At 41.5% G+C, this 20661-nt stretch overlaps 1 protein-coding gene across 7 annotated transcripts in view; it reads left to right on the top strand.

The window, feature by feature from the left end:
- The window catches only part of SNX10 (sorting nexin 10), a 69543-nt gene extending 55005 nt beyond the window's left edge, over window positions 1-14538 (top strand). For all 7 annotated transcript variants that reach the window (XM_040644168.1, XM_040644167.1, XM_008686425.2 and 4 more), the window contains 5 exons: window positions 661-747; window positions 4705-4805; window positions 5233-5331; window positions 12071-12283; window positions 12739-14538. In XM_040644168.1, the coding sequence (XP_040500102.1) occupies window positions 661-747; window positions 4705-4805; window positions 5233-5331; window positions 12071-12283; window positions 12739-12820 (582 nt within the window). In that variant the 3' untranslated portion in view covers window positions 12821-14538. The remainder of the gene's footprint in view (window positions 1-660; window positions 748-4704; window positions 4806-5232; window positions 5332-12070; window positions 12284-12738) is intronic.
- Window positions 14539-20661: the final 6123 nt, after the last annotated feature.

The following is a 20661-nucleotide window of genomic DNA, read 5'->3' as shown; positions in this document are numbered from 1 at the left end:
CCAATTCTTACTATCTTTAAAAAGGAACAAGATGATCTGCCGTGAGTTTTTTTTTAACATTGCTAACTCTTACCTGTAACAGGAGGTTATTATAAGGATGAAATGATTTACTATATGGGAAAATATATTTTAAAAGTAGAAAAGTATTGGGTAAAAGGCTTTCATCTTTCTGTTAATAAGTTATTGCTTCTTCTTCTCATGAAGCTTGGCTACCTGTACAAAGTCATTTTCATCTCCCATTGCTTGCTTTTCACGTGACCTCTCCTCCTTTATATTTTGTTCTAGAGAGTGATTTGGTTTTCATGTAGAGAGATGAAGAAAGTAAGAAATGGCTGCTTTTAAGATTTGAGAAAAATCTGAACATATTTTTCATGATTAAAAATGAAAAAAAAATGAGTACACTTTCTTATCATCCTAAAACCTGTAAGACTCCCAAGAAGGGCATCCAGCTTGGTTTTGCATTATTTTAAAAATTCCATTTGGGGCAAAAGTGCTTTTGGACTTCCTGTGGTGCCTGATTCATTAGCTTTACTTCTTGTTTTCTAAAGCATTCACGACCACAGCTCATTTCAGTTTTGTTTTGGTACCATCACTTCCCTCTGCTCTTTCCAGCTCTGCTTGTGATTCTGAAACACATCTCTGTTTATGATGCCCTTACAGGAGTTTGTAAGCGTCTGGGTTCGAGATCCTCGGATTCAGAAAGAGGACTTCTGGCATTCTTATATTGACTATGAGATATGCATCCATGTAAGTATGCAGTCAGTAGTCTACAGAGATCATAGTAATTTTGAGGTGGGATACATCTGATGGGACACTCTGTTATACTTACAATTGAGATGCGTGAAGATTTTCCTAACTCAGCTGAATTCGAGTGATTAGAAGTAATGCCTGTATCTCAAGCGAAGTAGTCAGACGGCTCCTAAAGCTGGAAAATTACTCGTTTGAGTTCCTTATTGCACCTTTGCTAAGAGTAATATTTTAATGTTTATTGCCTTCATGTATGAATGTGTGAATACATCTGAAATTCACGGTTAAAGAGTATTTATAGCTGATTGGTGGTATTTCTTCATCATCTGTTATAGCATATTTCTGGGTAATATATTGCCTGATAAACCTTCGGTTTTGAGAGGATGCAGAGCTCTCTGGAAAACTGATGTGCGGTGGTTTTATAAATAGGATAAGAAAGTGGGAAAGGAATGTGTGCAATTATTTTTGCCTTAGTCTAGATTCCGAGTAATTAACGTAAGTAAAGAACTAGAAATGATGCGCTTTATTTGGAAATAATACTTTATTATGATCTCTTGAGGAATGTTGTGTGGTGTGTGGCCTTCTGTGATCATCTTGAACAAGGGTCAGCAAACTTTTTCTGTAAAGAGCCAGGTAGTAAATATCTTCAGCTTTGTGGGCCATACATTCTCTCTGGAAACTACTCAGTTCCACTGTGGTAGGGCGAAAGCAGCCATATACAGTACATAAATGATTGTGTTCCAATAAAACTTTATTAGCAAAGACAAGCGGCAGGCTGGGTGTGGCCCACAGGTTATAGTTTATTGGCCCCTGATCATGAGGGTAGTCACTTTCCCCGTCTGATTTAGTCCAGAATTCTCTTGGGAGCATAGAAATAGACTCAGATTTTGTCTGTGACTATATAGCTCAAATGAAGTAAAATTTAGCCACCTTTAATTTTTCCATTACAAGTAGTAAAATTGGTATATTGGAACCCCAAGCATCAGCCATAAAACTTTTTTTTTCTCCTTTCTTCCCTTTTTTTTTCTTTCCAAGTTCCCCCAACTTAAAAAATAAAGTAAAAACTCAGAACTGCTTTTTTTTTTCTTTTAAGAACCGCTTTCTTGTTGATTGTGTTGAAGGCCACGGCCAGGGTATGCCTTGTATTTGATTTTGCTTTGGTTTTACTCATAAAGTCACACCAGATATTCATTCTGTGTGGGAAACTATAACATGAGTGTGTAAGACTAAGCATTTGAAAATGAAATGAAAGTCTTTAGTTACCTTTTTAACTTCCTCTAAAAAACGTGTGGGTCCTTATCACACTTTATGGTAGACATGAAATTTAATTATTCTCAGGGAGCTAATGAAAGCATAGATTTTTCTCTGCTACATAAACAGCGTGAGATAAATTCAGAAATGTCTATCTTGAGCCAGAAATGATAGGTTCCACAAATATTATTTGATGGTGTTGTGGCATTTCTCTGAAATGCTAATAAATTGACAATGTATAAATCTTCTGGGCTTGGTAGATAGCAGAAATAAGCAAACAGATTTAGAGGAGCTTAATAAATTAGTGATCTCAGCATAGTCTGGTCCTAACTGTCCATACCTGTTTATGATTAGGAATGGATGGGGGTGGAGGCTGGAGAGCTCTCGTCAGCCTCACTCAGATGCTAGGCCCATAGAGCGTTGCAGGTAGAGAAGCTGGTGGGTAACCCATATAAACTAACCTCGAGGGAAATGATACCAGGTGACTCTGAAATCTTAGCATTGTTTGGAATTTTAAACTAGTGGACAGTATATACTCTCCTGACCTTGTCCTGCAGATGAAGGACTTACAGATGGACCTTTGGGGTAGGTACCAGACAGGTCTCCAGTTGACAGCCATGTTATTGACATCCACGGTAATTGGGAACAGAGCAATGAAAGGGGGTTGAAAGGGACTCAGCGCGTACCTGAGGTGTCAGGAGTCCTTGCAGTGGCCTGGCCCGCCCTCGGGAGGGAGCACTGAGAAGGTGTCTGCCCAGGCCTTGCTAGGGCACCGTTCTGGTGGAGACGGCCCGCCTCCTTAGTCCCCGAGGGTTACATTAGAGCAAGGCCCTGGCGTGCTTTGACATCCACACACACAATGTAATTGTGCCACAAACCCCATCTGGTGGGTTTTGCTGCCGTGTTGTCAAAGGTGACGGGGTTTAAACTTATAGCTACTTTGCAGGCAAATGTCTTAACCTCTCTGCCTTTCTGAAGTTTTCTGAACCTCATCGCGCTCAGGAGTAACAGGAACTGCGCCTTACGTTTCACGGGAACAGTTTAAGAACTCGGACACAAAGTCACTTCCATTTGCCAAGGAAAACAACTGCTGGGTGCTTATCAAGTGGTAGGGTAATAACAGTTTTGAAAGAATATAAATCTTGGGGGCAAACAGTTTTCTCATTTGGCAATGCAAAGATTATGAAATAGAATTTTGAAATAAATAGAATAGAGATCTCCTTACAAAACCAGTAGACACGTTTTTGCCAGTCTCTTGTTTACACAAAGGAGAAAGGAGAAACACCCGTATTTACCATCTTGGGTTTACCTGAAGGAGAAGCATTGCCGTTTGGCTTAGGATGGGGACCCCGTTGTAGGTGGCTTTTTCGAAATCTGCCTTAAAGTGGCTGGAAAGAAACCAACATCTATCTAATAATAATATTAATAGATAACATTTGCCAGGTACTTACGAAACACATATGTACTCCTTCATCCCCGCTTTACCATCCGGCAAACTGGTGTCTGAGTGACCTGCTCTGTGGCAGAGCCGGGACTGCCACGCGGGTTCCCCACGCAGATGCTTGTCCCTCTGCTCCACACACCTCACTCTGCCTCGCACATCCGGTAGAGAAGGAGAATGCTGTTCTCTTGTTAAAAGTGATTTCAGGACACCCCAGTGACCCTCTGCACCTGGAGGTCGAAGGACAAAGAGCTCCCCAGCATCTAGACAGACAGCCCAGCCCCCACATCCCCCTGGGCTGTGTGGGCCCCCCCATGGGGGCCGGTACGGATGTTGTGGTGGACACAACCTCTCCTCCACACGGTCAGCCCCCAGCCCCCACCTCGGATATCCTGATCACAGCCTGGGACAACCGGGATTACACAGGGGAGAATCCCATCCGCATGGGCATGCCTTGATCCTGACGGTTCTCGGGGAGCTGCTGCTTCCAGCTCGGCACAGGCAGAGAAGATCCCCCCACAAGATGCAGACAGGAGATAAACTTGAGAGAGAGAAGACCCACCATTCACCAAGTTAGAACATTGGAACTAAAACTGATGATACCAATAGGTTCTGGAAGAAAATCTGGGTGTAAGTTAGGGAAACAGTCTACGGAGAATGTTCAGGGTATAAACATGGTTTGGGTGCAGAAAAAGGTCTAGGTTGGTGCTGTAGCAGCTCTTTTGCAATTACACTGTGGTAATTTCACCCCCCCCCAAAAGTGATTATGGGATGCCTGGTGATTTATGTGTGATCCGTACTGACGGCCATACCAAGGATGTGATGGCTTCTTGTGGTGTCATGTCAAGGGCTGTAAGAAGGGGTCTCTAATTCCCAAAGGCTTCTGCAGCTACAGGGATGGGTGGATGGTGTTAAAATGGAAGTGATGACCCTGAATTTTTATTCGTCATTTAGACTTCAGGATTTAATTTTTATGATTCATCTTTGAAAGCAGCTCTAATAGGTGTGCAGGAGGCCCCCTCAGGGCCCAGGGAGCGGCGGGGTCATGCCTTGCCGCAGGGACGACACTGCTCATCGATGTCGTCCCAGCTGTCTTCACGGGTGTCCTGTTGGTGGGTTTTGTGCAAGATGGAAGTCTAGCATAAATGCAGATGTCTTTTTGGTTTTTAAAAATCCTCTTAGAAATGAATATGGGTGCACACAGTGAGTTAGAGATGTAAGAAAAAAATATTTTTCCCCTCAAATGTTTCTTTTTCTTTAAACAGACCAATAGCATGTGTTTTACCATGAAAACGTCCTGTGTGCGAAGAAGATACAGAGAATTTGTGTGGCTGAGGCAGAGACTTCAAAGTAATGCATTGCTGGTGTAAGTGATTTAAATAAGTGATATTGAGGAGACTTTATTATTACAGTCAACATTTTAAAATTTGTTATGCATTAAGATACATAATATGAGGGATTTTATAGGCTTTCTTCTGGATTGCAATATATAGCTTTAGTTAGTTTTGTGGCTACTGCATCTGAATTCAAAATCTACCACTTGAATTTCCCCACCTTGATGAGTATTGACCACGGAAGGCCTCAAAAATGTTTAAAAATGGGTTTTCTTTAAGTTAATTAATTTTCTCCTACCCTTATATAACTATAATATATGTGCCACGTAATTCATATACAACTATGTGATAGTTCTCACGATCGTTCTCACACATAATTTGCTTTCGCTTTGAGGGATTTCTTTCACTAAACCACCTTGATTTGCTGATTAAAGAAAATTTTTTTTTCTTTCTCCTAAGACAACTGCCGGAACTTCCGTCTAAAAACCTGTTTTTCAACATGAATAATCGCCAGCATGTGGATCAGCGTCGTCAGGGTTTGGAAGATTTCCTCAGAAAGTAAGTGCACAGAAACTCTTGTGGCCAGACAGTTATGAGCAAAGTGCTTTGCAAGAATCAAGTGTCCTGTCATTGTGTGGGGGAGACGATCGCTGTTCTGAAATGCTAATGAGATACTCTACAGCCAGGCTCCGTAGTTCATTTCCTATATTAGAGCGCCATCTTGTGGCTCACATCATATGGTGCACATCCGGGACCACATCTTCTGGAAGGAAAACAATGAGCTAATTGAGTCAGATAATAAATCTCTGCACCGTCCCTGAAGCTTTTAAAGCGGAGCCAAATTACTTGGGAGTTTAGCTGACAAAAGTAATACTTGCCAGGAGGTAAACGTGCTATATTACAAAAGTACTTCTTAAAAACTGTCTTTATTTACAACATTTAGGATTGATAGGCCAAGCGGCTCCACGATGGGCTGCTAGTGAATACTTTTCTGGGCTCTTCTAAAGAAAGGGTTTCACTGTACTCTTTGGAGGGAATGTGTATGAGGGAGTGTTTATTGGTGTTTCAGTAGTCTGGCTTATTAACTCTGGATTGCTTGGTGATGGCAGGTACAGTAGTTAAAGTGACTTGAATTTGCACTACTGTAATTTCTCTTTTTTTCCACTCTGGAATGCTAGAATACCCATCCCATGAAACAGCACGTTCTTTGCACTCAGACGCTGAGGCCGGACTTCCTGGGTTCAAATCTTGGTTGGCTCTGCTACTTAATTTATTAGCTGGGGGCTGGGCAAGTCTTTTACGTCCTCTGGGCATGCGTTTTTCCATCTCTAAAATGGGATTAATAATGGTATGTACTTTGTAAAGTTGTTGAGAGGGTTAAGTGAGTTAATGAAGGTAAAGCACTCACATCAGTTTGGCATGTAGTGTGTGGTATTGGTCATTATTATTTTAATCCACCTAGACATGAAATAGGTTTGAGCTAATTTTTCGAACTTCCTGTTTTATAGATCTGGAAATAGGCTGAGTCCTATGACTACTAGTTAGTGGCAGGGCCCAGTTTCCTAAAGCTCCCTTTCTTTTTCTACTGACTTCAGGATCCGAAGTAATCTCCTTTTGAGTTCACTACGTGGTACGTTAGAGCTAGCCTGAAATAATATACTGCCTTCTCCCCATATGGCTCACCCATAAAGGGTTTGGATATTAAGTATGCACATGAATATTAATATTTATTTCCATTAGGTTGATATAGTGTCTTTCCTTGGAAGGGGTCATGGAGACATACAGAAACAACCGAGATTATAAATTGAGGGAGGGCCAGAAAGGAAAAAGAAGCCAGAGGAATAAAAATGACAGGAGACCAGAAGAACCCATTAAGTGAGTCAAGTCCTCAGGAACCATTACAGTGGTATTCTTTTGGATATCACAGGCATGGCAGAACAAAGGCCTGGTCAAGTTTTTTCTGCCCATTCCCTTTGGAGACAGCTCTGATTTTAATTGTTGTCTCTCTGACACCCAGGTGGCTGATGGCGTCTCCCTTAAGATGTGGCCCCCGAGTCCAGGTTTGCCGAGCGGCCTGTCAGTGCAGATGCTGCTCGGGGAAGCCACACAGTGGCAGTTGGCAGTGAGGCCTGGACGGGGACAGCCAAATCCTGCAGTCCCCGTCAGCACTGGGAAGCTGCTTGTGTTCTCTAGAGAAGTCTCCTTCCTGGAGGTCAAAGGCTGGCATGTGTCTCTGTATTTATATTGTGAGTTAAGCACGGGGCGCGTGTTTTCAACCAGGAATCACTTCCCTGTTTTGAAAATGACCTTTCCTTCCACAGTTGATCTACCGGATTAATGACAGAGTGAGGTCACTCGGCTGCAGAGCAGCATTTTGCAAACCGTGCTGTTTGGCTGCTTGCAGACATCCTAGGGAAGGGGGCCTGGATCAGGAGCTTGAGGAGCTGGGTTCCAGGTCTCCCGTGGATCGCAGCTCTGGAATTTTTTGTGGCTATCTGACCTTGGAAAAGTCCCTTAATCCTTGTGTGCCTCAGATTGCTATAAAGGGTATGATCATGTAACACAGGTGCTGCTTGACTTGTGGGTTGTGTCGTTAAGACGACACATTGGGAAGGACGCTGAAAATCTATTTATTGAGTGTCTACTCGGGGCCAAGCTGGGTCCTAGGAAAATAGGACCACACACAATGGACACAAATCCTTACCCTCTTGAAGCTTCCGCTCTAGTGGGAGAGTCCTGTATCCATATCAGGGGATAGCTAGGTTCGTGAAAATGGGATTTGGATGGTCACCCGGAAGTCCAGTCACGGAGCAGACACCAAGTTCTCGTGTGTGGTTATTTGTTCCACTATCGTATGTGAACGTTATTGACCAAGCTGACGTGTTTCACATTAAAGATGAAAGCTGGGGCTTCTACATGGTTTGAACCTGAAGGAAGCGAGGAGTCTGTACTACCACACGGCTGGACTGAAGCCTGACCTAAATGGCCGCTCCTGAGCCTCCTCACCGTGCGTTCTGCGCCCCTCACATTCTGATGCGTAGCGCTCCTGTTCTCTGTCCAGTTTGTGTAGGAGTCGCAACCTTGCGGGTCTTTGCCCCTGGGATCCCCTCAGCCCAAGCCCACTTTGGGAAGCTGGATATGGTGGGCAGCTCGGCCGTCGGCCATCTTGGCACCGTGTCCTGATCCCAGCGTGACCCCCCGAGGCCCCACTGGCTACCGGTTAAGGAAGGTCACTATCAATAGTCTGCACTTTGTTTTTTTTGTAGAGCACCTTTAGGAACTCGAGAGGGAAGACACCCCAGCATTAAAATGTGAAATAATGCTTGTGTTGTAGATTTTTAGCATGTATTTTTAAAAGTCTGTTTTTTGTGGAGGTTTTGAAGTTATGAACCGAGAACACTATATATGTTCAAACCCTTTGAAACCAAAATGCTGCTGTCTCTGCGCATATGTGTGTTTATAAGTATATATGTTTTTTCATCTTGAGGTAAAATTATACATCTTCAATAACAAAGTACATATCCAGGCCAGTCTTTATAAAGGAATTGGGAAGTTGTTTCTTTGACCAGTGCCAAATAATAAGTTATACCATTTATTGAACACTTGCGCTGTGTTTAGCTGTTTACATCTTTTATCTCCATTCCTACAATAACATTAGGAATTGGGTATCATCTTGATTTTATAGACAAGGAAATTATAGAAAAGGTGGAGGCATCATATTAATTCCAGGAACTGGCAAGTTTATAATTAGTAGAACTCTTAAATGCTAGCTAAATTTGGTCAGTATGATTGTGACATTTTTCAGATATATTCATTTTCTCTCAATCTTGGCTATAATCAGCCTTTTAGATTCCCCCCCCCCAGCTAATTATAAGTTGTAAGTCACTTCTACTAATAGTTATGGAAAAGAAAATTATAGACTAAAATTATAAACTGTTGGCAAGTCACCAACTGTAAACATGGCAGTCCTGCTAATTTATGTTTGATTCATACCACGGAGGGGAACCAGCTTTCCTTCTTTACAGAATTCATCCCATTAATATAACTACTGTACCTTACAGTGTAGACTTTTGTATTACAGTTTTATATTTCTTAAAAATTCAAGGAATATTGTAGTTTTTTACAAAAGGATACCATGGAAACACTAATTTTACACACACACACACACACACACACACGCACTTCTTCATGTCTTTGTGTTCAATAGAGGGCACCATAGCACAGATCATGAATGTCTTCGGTGAAGATTTGTAGGTTTTATTTTTTTTCCCTCATGGTAAGAGGTAAATAGGCTGAATTAATTTTTTTCCCTACATCCCACTGCTAACCTTCTATACTCTATACACATGTGTATATATCATTATATTGGGTTCAGACAGGGCATCCTTAGTTAGGATTAAGTGGTTTTGCATAGCTATATATTGTTCCCAACTGATCCAGTATATAATACACCTAATAAAATCACGTTGAGGAAAACCAGATTTTCAACTGTGTCCAATTCAAGGGAAAAACAGGATTTGCTTTGTTTAAAGTTATTTTTGGAGAAAGGAGTAATGTTTGACTCATGTTGTAAATACCTTTTCAGACATCTCTTTAAAATTCTAGAGGCTGTTTTTTGCTCCTTCTATAAAGGCTTGAAAATTATATACATTTATTTCTATGGAGGCTTATAAAGATGACATTTTATTGACCGTTTTACAAAGTACTCTTTATATTAAGCTTGAAGTTGATTTTCTGCTATTAGATTTGTTTGTGGAAAATGCGGCACAAATATGACTAAGGTAAAAAGAGGATTTAATATTATGATGATGGCAGCCACAACAGTCTCTGAAATACAGTAAACCAGATATTCCTTAAAACGAACTAGCTGTGCTCACCGAATCAGATGGGAAAATACTTTCAAAATTTGGTATTTTTAATCGCGAGATGAAATACCTGAGAGTAAAAATCACGAATATGTTAAAAAATTATTTTGCTTATTTAAAACCCATCCCCATGGAGCACGGTTGCCTAAATTTAGCCAGCCAGCCAGCCAGACAGCCTTCCAGTAACCAAAAGCGTGCCTAGCAGGGGTCCTGTTTTTCCATCTCCAGGCCCATGTGGTGTTCAGATCTCGCCTCCCGTGGCCACAGCCACGTCCTCCCACTTCAGAATTGTGAGCTGGGTGTGTGCGGGCTGGGCTCCCTCTCGCTTTTCGCCGGCGTGTCCTCCAGATGGCAGTAGTAAGCAGAAAAGAAAACACTGGGAAATAATGAGTCTAATGTACAGTAAAATTGGAAATTGAATTACAGCTCAAGAAAAAGGACAGTAGCCTTGAGGTCCCGATCAACCTGGACTCTGATCACTTTTGTTTGCTGTACCCATGTGTTAGGTTACTAGCAAGTTAATAACCGCGCGTGAGCAGTTCAAGGCTCAGTAGAATTGCTTTAGACATGAAATAAAGCTAAAATGAATTTGTGTCCAATATCATTGGCATTAGTGCTCATTACTTTTGTGGTGTAATGCCTCGAACCATCTAAAATCAATTTTAAAGATTACCTATTATTTTATAAAGAAAATAAAACACATTTCCAACAGAAATAAAGCAGTGAGCGTAATCCTATGAGCAGTTACTTGCACCGTGGCCGGCAGGAAAACCACGGACGAGACACAGGAAACTCCGTGCAAACTTCACCACGAATGCGAGTTAATATTAATGGGTTGTTGCCCTATAAATCTTCTCTTGATTTGAAGTATTTAAAACAAGAGTGGTAAACATTTGTAAATGTAGAAAATAAATCTCAAAAAGTAGTAAAAGGGATTTACTGCTTTACTACTTGTACTTGGTAAATTAATCTTTATCATGTGCTATGGTCATCTTCTGGGAGAAGCCAGGGCAGAGGACATGGAGGGGAGGGGAAGTATTTAGCTGCTTTGCTGGAGATTTTGCCTTCTTAAAAGGCACAGAGGCTTAATTTTTCCTTTTAGTAGGCTAGTAAAAATCTTTTCCCAAGCTACATGTGGGAAGCCTGTTGAAGCTAGATTTGGGTCGTGATACTGTATGTTTAGACTTTTGCCTTCTTGAAGAAATAACTCTGTTTTATTTTAGAGAAAAGGAAATCTTCTAATGACCTTGGATTTTAAGTAAATTGACATGAATGGCCAAAAAAGATATACTTTTCTAATTATTTGTGGAATATTGCAGAATATAAGGGAAAGTTCATTTGGTCTGAAATACAAAAGCTGTGTTTCATGGAGCTCTCTATGCAAAAGCCCATGTCAAGCAAAAGTATCCTCAGGTTTTCATGTTTTAGTTTTGTCCCCTCTGTCTGGTCTGAGTGCCTCGTAGGAAATCATTATTGAACTATTCGTAGAGATGAAAATATCGTACATCAAGATCTTTCCTGAAAAGGTAAAACCAGTTTTTATTTAAAAATCAGGGTGTTCTTTGACTTAATTTCCTGTTCTGAGACACGCAGTTCAGAAAAAACCCCAGCACGTTCGGTGGTAATATGAACTTGAGCAGGGTCAGACTGGTGCAGTCGTTTTTTAGTTTTCCATGTAGTTCTCACGCACTGGTTGAAACCTGTACTCTCTTCGTAAACTTTGACCTTGAATGTGGGAAGGCTAGTATGTACTTCGCCCAAAATTATCCTATTTTAAGGGTATATGTGGTAAAATCGGTTGGAGTAATTTTATTTGGTGGCTTATTTTAACAACATAGAAACAATGCCACAGAAGATTATGGAGAGATTTCTGGTCCATCTTAGGTTTTCAGAAAAAAAGCCACCTCTCAACTCAGCCCTTGTAAACATGTACGTAAGCACACTTGTAAAGTTTTAAAATGTAAAACATGCTGAGAACCGTATTGGCTTTTAATACAATTTTTAATAGTCGTTGGAAGTTTTGATGTTTCATGACAGCCTCGCCAATAAAGATCACAGAACAGACCTACTGGTTGGCAGTAAAACAATTTTTTTAAGTAGAATACATTTCTATGACTATAAGCAAAATCTTCCCATAATTAATCCACATGGTCATAACAGATGGTTAAATTGAAGAAATGTCCTTGAAGTTATTCTTTTAACAGATGTTCTTAACTATTAGCTTCATGTTTTTACGCACCTAAATTTCCAAATAATTGAATAAAAGTTAACATATGCTTTCCTCCTTTTAATAGGCAGAGCCTTTCATGGTGGCAAAGTTTGCCACCGTGGAGAGATGACTTCGGGGGCCCCTTCCTAACGTTTTGCTCTCTCCTACCCTCTAATTGTCCATCCCCGATCACTGGTCATTTGTCCTTTTCCCTTCCACACAGAGTCCTCCAGAACGCACTCCTGCTCTCAGATAGCTGCCTCCACCTCTTCCTGCAGAGCCACCTGAATTCGGAAGACATCGAGGCTTGCGTTTCTGGGCAGACTAAGTACTCCGTAGAAGACGCCATTCACAAGTTTGCCTTGATGAACAGACGTTTCCCTGAAGAAGACGAAGAAGGGAAGAAAGAAAACGATGTAGATTATGATTCAGAAAGGTATTTCCTTGCACTTCGATGTAACGTATATGTGTTTGGCTACTACGGAGCGCACATCTGCGTGTGTACAGATACACGGACACACTTCACTTTTTTGTTGATGTAATACTAAGATAATGAAAAAATTAATTGACTGAGATTTTATTGAGCTGTGACAGCTCATCGGAGAAGTCCTCACACACACCTCCACACTGAATTAATGAATGCAGTAGAAATTCAATTATCTGCATTCTGATTATGTGACTTTCATTTAGTCAGACTTGAATTATTCGCGTTTAAATTATCTAGCTAAAAAAATATCCAACTGCACTCCAAATGGCTAATTAAAAGTCCAAATTTCCTGTCTCTCTTTGTGACTGGAGATAATTAAAGTTCTCCTCTGTTACTCAGGCTTTGAGTGTGTTGTGAAAACCAATTTCCTCTTTTTATTATTTTCCCCCTCTCTTCTTTTCCAGTTCATCCTCTGGGTTTGGACACAGTAGTGATGACAGCAGTTCGCACGGATGTAAAATGAGCACCGCTCCGCAGGAATCCTGAAAAATAATTCTAATGTTACCATCTTAGGAAGAGCAACTGATGTCCACTCATGGAGAAGAAAGCTTGCTAATAATATATCCTTACCTAAAGCTCACTGTCATGACGTTAGGTATTTACATTCTTAAAGACGTTGGGTTGTTTATTAGTGGTATTTTTATGTTGTCTTATTTCGGCTAAGCTTCTGTAAAAAGCTAAAGGCCTGTGAATGCAAGTCCCCTTTAGAGGCAAACATTATTGGCAACAACAAGACCCTGCTCTGGAATGCAATGATACATACGTTTAGAAAAACCTACTTGGCTTTACTCAATTTTAAAAGATAGGTATATAGTTAGCCTGCATTTAAAAATCCAGATAGCGCATTCCTTCCTGTATCAGTGGCCCAGTGTTTGCATAAACGCAGCCTGTATGATCTTAACCACTGTGGAGCCTGACGCATAGACCAGGCCGCCTCTCTCAGACATGTGGCCAATATTTTGTGGGCACCTCCCCTGCACTGGGAAAGATACTTGGCTTTTGGGTGTTCGAAATATTTTAAGAAGTTTCACCTTTCCGGTATTTTATGTCACACTTAGATGGAAAGTGTGTCTTATGAATAGAGACATGTTAAAATAATGTTGATGTCTTGTACAAAAACAGAAATAGTGCTAGTCATGTTGCTTATATCTGCAATATATAGATTCAGAAATACATTTTCATTGTCCAGATTCACACATGGTTTCTGGAAACAAGTAGTTTGTTTTCATTATCATTGTGTGATTAGAATTTATGGGTTAACTATTTTCTGACTAAATGTGCAATTTCTCATCACTAGATAAATTTCAGTGTCAGTGGTGGTTACTTGTCACTTATTTTTAAGTTAGAAATGGGATCTTATAAAAATTAATAAGTTTATCAATAAATATTCCCGTAATTTAGAAGAGAATATCAATTTGCTAATTTAAGAATTGTTCATTTTTAAAAAGCCCTTTCTTTTAAGGCATTTGCCTGAGGATTGGTGTCATTTAATAAAATGTCTTCTTTTTTAGTGGCCCAAAGATAAAAGGTCTTAGATAAACTACACTGAACTTCAAATTTCAGATGAGGCAGCATTTTCTTGAGATAATTATCCAAGTTTCTTCTTCACTGAATGGTGAGAAATATCTCTGAAACCACTGGGAAGATATTTTTACATAACTGGAGTAACTTGTTGCTTTAATTAAATGTTACCTCACCTCATTTTATTTTAACTGGGAGTTTAAAAGTTACCATATTATTAAAAAGTCTTTGAAATGCCCGTAACTAAGAACAGAAAAAAATTAAATTTAGAATAAGAATGATCTCCTTAATTTTTCCTTCTTGTTTTTGTTTGGTCCAAAACATTACTGAGCTTTTGTAAATATTTTGATTTAATGTATCTTGGATCTTGTTACTTTATTATCTAAGACTCATTATTTTAATACGGGGGAAAAAAGATTTAGCAATTTCTTTTTATTTGCTAACATGTAAAGTTTGCCATCCAGTCATTTAAGAGCGATCCTTAGCTTGCTGGCAATATGTATTTGAGTTCACGTTATTTCTGTTTTACAGCAGTTTTTGAAAAGCATGTAATGTGCCACCGATTGTCATATTATTTTTAGATGATGTAACATAGCCATCAAAATTGATATTAGGTATGCGAAATACTGTGGTATGTAAACTTCACGAGATCATCGTTTTCACATTAAACGTGAAAAAATCAAGTTCAGTTTGTTGGATCACTTATTTTATACAAGGGGATATATTTCTTCTTGCACCTAAATTCAGTGCGTTTTTGAACAAGCAGTAATGAGAAACTTTGGTAAGATCTGCTTAATAGTCAGATTTGCACATTGGAGGCTTTTAGCCTTGGTTTGGTGGTTGTGATATCTAAACATTGGCTTCTTAAAATTGATTTTCTGCAACTGAGATATTTAGATGAACTTCAGCCCCCATGGCTTTCTGGCTTTGTTCTAGTCTCTTATTTTTCTCTGGCATATTTTTAATAAAGCTTTCTTTAGGACAAGAACATAATTACTAAGTAACTAAATTAAAGAGATGTTTATTTAAAACTATCTTTAATGGAACTTAAAGAATTCCAGTCTTGGATGCTTTATGATTTACACACTGCAAAACTGTTTCCCTGACTAATTTTGAAAGGGTAAATGATTCACCTGTAAAGCCGTTTTATGTGTTTTGTTTGAGAACTGATCTTATATATAACCCGGAGCTGTCAACAATGAAAGTCAACAACCTGTTACTTAGGGCTTCTTCAAAGTCGCGCTTGGAACAAAGTGATTTAGATTCCAGTTAAAATTTCCAGTTTTAAAAATTACCAAGGAAAAACAAATGTTTATCTTTAAGTAGTTACGTCCTTTAAGATAGTAAGTATCTTGCAGGAGCTTTTCAAGCCTAATGCACATTTCATTGAATAATTAAATACAAACAAATAATATGCCGTAACCTTACTATAGTAAGGTAAAAGAATAAAATTTCTTTTATGGCTATTAAGAACATAAACAAATTCATTTAGCCTAGTCACAATTACCGTTATATCCAACAGTAAAATGAATGCTGTTTTGAACTCAGTTTGGTTTTTTTGGTGCCTTAAGGATTCATCATTATTGAGCTACTGTGATACAAATATAGTTTTCAGTATTTCAGCTATAAAGGAAAAGACCCTTTTCCACAAAACGCCTCTACAGTTTTAAGACAAAAATAACACAACAAAAGCTTATTCTGTTTCTAAATAGTTTCCCTCTTAATATTTAAATTGCTTAGTCGATGTCCTGTGAATTCAATGTAGCCATCTTTTCAATGGAGAAAACCATTTATTTCAACATAATTTTCTCTTTTTGTTTGGAATATAGACCTTTTCTTTTTTTATTATATAGAAACACATTTTCAAAAAGTAGTGCCGTCTGAAATTAATTACCACAGTTTGACATTCAAAGCATAGATACAATTTTCTTTGCCAATAAAGGTCATAAGACATTAATACACTGTAATAGAGGGAGTTCAAAAATTGTAAGAAAAATGTAAGTAAGCAACAATTTCTTTAAAATTTGAAATATTTACAAAGGATTTTTCCTCTGTTCTTTGCCATATGCATCTCACAAACGAGTCACCATTGTCCCTTTAAGTCGGACACAATTGCTCTTCACTCTTGTTGGAAACTTTTCTGGATCATTATTATGAACCCTGCATTGGACACTAATTTATTTTAGCTGCGCAAACACTCTGGTAGCTAATGATCCTTTTCTCTTTCTCCAAAATTCCAAAGACTTCTTTTCAAAAGATACAGATGAGGGGGAAAAAAATTAAGCTACAGTTTTCTGCTGAACGTAAACTCTAAAGACACTATGCAAATGGCTTATGCTAAAGAGGAAAATACCCTTTCTCTCCCCCACAGAAGTGTAGATTCATCCCAAAGCCCACACTGCGTCTTTGCTGCTGTAGACGCACAGCACGGGCATAACTTGTGGTTGTGTTTTTGTTAGTTTCTTACCTCCGGGTCTTCTTTATAGCTTTGCCCCCACCCCACTGGCGGTGGCGCTCCCGCCGCTGCACCCTCGGCCGCCTGTTGGCTGCGGCGCCGCGGCGGCTCGCGCACACTCCCCCGCGCCGCGTCCCGCACACGCGCGCTCCCGCCTCCTCCCGCCCGGGCGCTCCGCCGGCGGCGGCTGCGGCGGCGACTGGGTGGCAGGTAGCGAGCCAGCCGGCCTCCGTCCGGTAACCCATGGCAACCGCCCTGGTAACCCATAGCAACTGCGCTGCCGAAAGAAAGGAAAAAAAAAAAACACACTCGGGTGGAGGGGGGCGGTGGGTGGTGAGTGGGCGCAACAACCGCAAAAAGACAGCGATTTACAGCACAAACCTGCAGCGCCCTCTCGCCTGCCCCACCTGCTGCCAACGTGGGCACCGCGAGGCCCCCTTCCCAATGTGAAAATGACAGTTCCGGCTGCTTGAAAAATAATGAAAAAACAAGAATGCGGAGGGACCTCGGGGTGAGGGTGGGTTTGGTGTGGGAGGGAGCTTTGAATAGCGATGTTCCCCCCCCCCCGCCCCGGGCCTCCGGGCTCAGTGGTGTCCTGGGGCCCCGCTGGGTTTGTGAGCGCGCGTGGAGCCGCGACTCCGCCGCTCCGGTGGGGTTCGGGACAGCCGGGTCGGGGTCGGCCGCGCCGGAGCCCGGGGAGGAGGCGGCGGCAGCGACGGCGGCGGCGGCGGCGTTGTTTCTCGGTCTAGACCCGAGTCTTTGTTCTGCAGATGCTCGCGGCGCTGCGGCCCCCGACCCCGCCGGCCGGCGCGAGAGGGGGCGACGACGGGCCGCCCGGGACTGGAGGCGGCGAGGCCTGGCGGGGCCCCGCGAGCGCCCCGAGGTCGCGGCGAGGCTGGGGCACCACCCGCGCGCTGCCTCTCTGTTATCTGCGCACGCACCGCACCCATTAGTTAACCTCTTTCCTCTCCAGTCTCGCCAGGACCCTAAAGCCTGCTGCGCGGACGGGCCGTCGCCTTAACTAGCCTCCTCCCGTTTAGGGAGGGAGGGGACAGTCGCGCTTGGTGGCGGGACTGGGCCTTGGGGTAGAAGCGCGTGCCTCCGGGTCCAGAAAGGGCCCTAGGTTAGAGTTTAATGTCTGTGTGTGCGGGGGAGGGGGGTGAGGAACAGGCGGGGGGACACGAGTCCTCCACCGCTTTAGGCTGCGGGCCCAGAAGCAGGGCTGTGTTCTTCGTCTGGAAAAAGAGGCGCGCGGCTGGTGGCATAACCCGCTGCAAGGCCGCCGGCGGACAGAGGGGGGCGCTGCCGGGCCAGCGCCGCGGCGGCAGCGGCCCGCCCGAGAGAGCGCCGCCAGGGTCAGGCTAGCTGCCCGCATGGTGGAGTGGTGTTAGGGGTTCCAGGTGGAAGGAACCTGCGCCCCAGATAGATTTCAGTCCGTGTCTAGGAGTATCGTCTGCTCGCTCGTGGATTCGCAGAACCCCTTAGCCCTCAACGAGAAGAGGATGCAGGAAACATCCGGCGACTGGTTCCATTCAATACAGATCACCTAGGCACAGGCAAGTCCATTCCACAAGGAAATGATCTGCGGTGAAGACCGGCCGCCCTGGGAAGCTGAAGTCCACAGTTCCAGGTCTAGTTCGAATGAGCTGTGATTCCGAGCTCATTTTGATGTTTTAGAAAGGAAAACGTTTGACCTGGATGATTTTTGAACTCCTTTGAGATCTTAATCCGTAGTGATTTGCCCTCTGTAGATGAGTACCAGTTACAAATCCAAAGAGCAAAGCCATCAGCAACATCTCTTTTGGAGGCAAAGACCTACACAAGTGTAACACACACTCACTTGTACAACGTATGTACCTGAACAGGTGATTAGATCAATAGTGTTTTATCTAACCTTTGCTGGGAGACAAAAGGGAGCCTGGCTACGTAAAGAAAGCTATTTTAATCCTTTCATAAAGAAGAGAATCTTCCAAATATATATTTTTGCTGCCACAGATCCTAGGGCAACTTGGTTTATTTTCAAAATATGCACGTTCTGGGTTCCACTGCCTACTAACCACCTGGCACAGAGACCGTGTGAACCTTTCCAGGTAAAAGGTAGCTCCTTGCCTGCCTGGGGATCCATTCAATACCATCCCAGCCCTCTGCATCGTGGTGTACTGGGAGCCCTGTGCTTTAATTTTTTTTTTTTTTAACAAAAGCAATTACAGAAAAGTGCAAATTTAACGTGTGACATTTAACATTTTGCCGTGGCAGGCAGCCTCCACTTAAATGGGGCCTTTCTGCAGAACAACAGGAGCCAAAAGGCCTTGTGTCATGGAGTAATGTAAGACACAATCTGGCCTGCAAACGCACAATGAATCGGGAAGGATTTATGTAATTAATTGACCAGTCTTAACCTGTTATCGTGATGTAAGGAATTTGGAACTCATTAATTTGGGCTCTGACAGATTTCATATTAGAGCTGGCAAATATGGATTGAACCTCTTATTCTTGTAGCAGCTGGAATTTCCATGACAGTGAGGATTAGTGAAGAAGACCTATTGCTGGAGTCAAACTGCCTCTTTGTAATCAGTAGCCCTGCTCTGCATTAAAGGGATAATGAAAAAAAAAAAAAAAAAAAAAAGGAAGAGGCGTATTACCTGGCTGAAGAAGCCGAAGGGGCTTGTGTTCACTCTGCTGGTATGTGTGTTGAGCTCCAGCATTTGCAGTCGAATGAAAACATTAATTTCAATCATAAAATTAGGTGGTTTTCCAAGCACCTTGAGAGAATGAGAAGGTAGAGAGGTTCTCAGGGTCGGGTTTGGTATTGTTGTCAAAGGTAAAAGGGATGAAAAGACGGAGCCTTTGAATTTCCTCTGTGTGAACACAGAGACTGTATGAAGAAGGATACAGAAGTCCTCTGAGGGGCAAACGGTATTTCTTGTAATGTCATATCCACAAATGAGCAATTCAGAGCCTTGAAGGAGAGCCTGGCTTTCTCAGGAGCCACTCACCGTCTCCTGCTCAGAGCTCTTTCACGGACCTCACGAAACCCAGAACTCACGTAATGAGCCTTTCATTGATCATCTAATCTCTGTCCTCTTCACAGTATAGGATGTCTAGTGAATCACCACTTTGGAAATGTCTAATTTCTTTTTTGAGATTTTAAGAAAACCGAGTAAAAACCTAACTTTCATTTTTCCCCCTTGACAATCAGAAAATTGCTAGGTTGAAAAAAGTGTCTCAAGATTAGACTAAATGTCTTTTCTTTTCCTTCCTTTCACAATACTTTTCCCCTATTCCTGTGCTATGTGATAAGGTTAATATAACCACTGCCGTAGGGATCATTAATACAGGAAGATAAGCAAAGTTGCACATTTAAAACATTTTCGGGGCATCATTTGCCTCCTACTGATAAAGAAGCCTTTGGTAAGAAATGCAGAACCAGGCACTGAATATTTAACTTTTTAGACAGAAAGCCCAATTGACCTTTCGTAATGCATTATTATTCATAAATACTCTCCGGAGTTGAGCAGTGACTGCTCTTGAAATGCGTTTTTTCACTTGCATATTACCTTTAAAAAACTTCCATTCAAGCAAAACTTACATTTTAATAAAACAAATATTGTGATAATATAAATCTTTGCAAAACAAAAAGATTTCCAGTCTTCCTCCTCACCTCCCTTTTTTGTGCTGTCTGGATTCCAACTGAATTTAAAAGTAAAGAATTGTCTTTTTAGTTAGTAATAATGGGATTTGACTTAGCAACAGAGTACTTGGTACAAAGATTTGTTTTGTGATTATCTTGTTAACGACTGATTTCTTCAGCTTTGGTTCCATTTAAATGAAGGCAAAAAGATAAACACTAGAAATTGGCATCAATATAGTAATGTTATCCTTCTCATTGAGAGAGCTAGTAGTTGTTATTGGTATTATTTCAGTGGGAAGGCGGTGAAGATAAACAGTTGATATCAGCTGATTTGGATAACTAATATAAACCATGACAAGGGCGATTAATAGTGTTTATAAACACACTTCAAACTTGTATACATGATCTCAGCTCTCACCTACAGATTTCTTTGTATTTTTTTTTAAGGGTAATTTGTAAGTTGACAATTACAAGGTTATCAACTCGTGCTGTGTGTAGTGTTTATGTATTAGAAGTATGGACTGGACATATTGAAGCATGATTTGTCGGAGAGAGTGTTGACTGGAAGGAAGTCTGGTGAATTGAGTTCTGGCTCTGCCACTAGCACATACTTAAAGGTAGCTGCCGAGCCCTCTGGACTTCATTTTCCTCATCACTGCAATAAGAAGATTGCATACAGAATGCAGAATGTCTTTAAAGGTATTAATAAGTGTTGTTTAA

This window comes from Ursus maritimus, unplaced genomic scaffold, assembly GCF_017311325.1.
Source record: "Ursus maritimus isolate PB19 unplaced genomic scaffold, ASM1731132v1 scaffold_3, whole genome shotgun sequence".
Lineage (NCBI taxonomy): Eukaryota > Metazoa > Chordata > Mammalia > Carnivora > Ursidae > Ursus > Ursus maritimus.
Note: the sequence above shows the minus strand (reverse complement) of the source record. Positions and strands in the feature narration are given on the sequence as shown.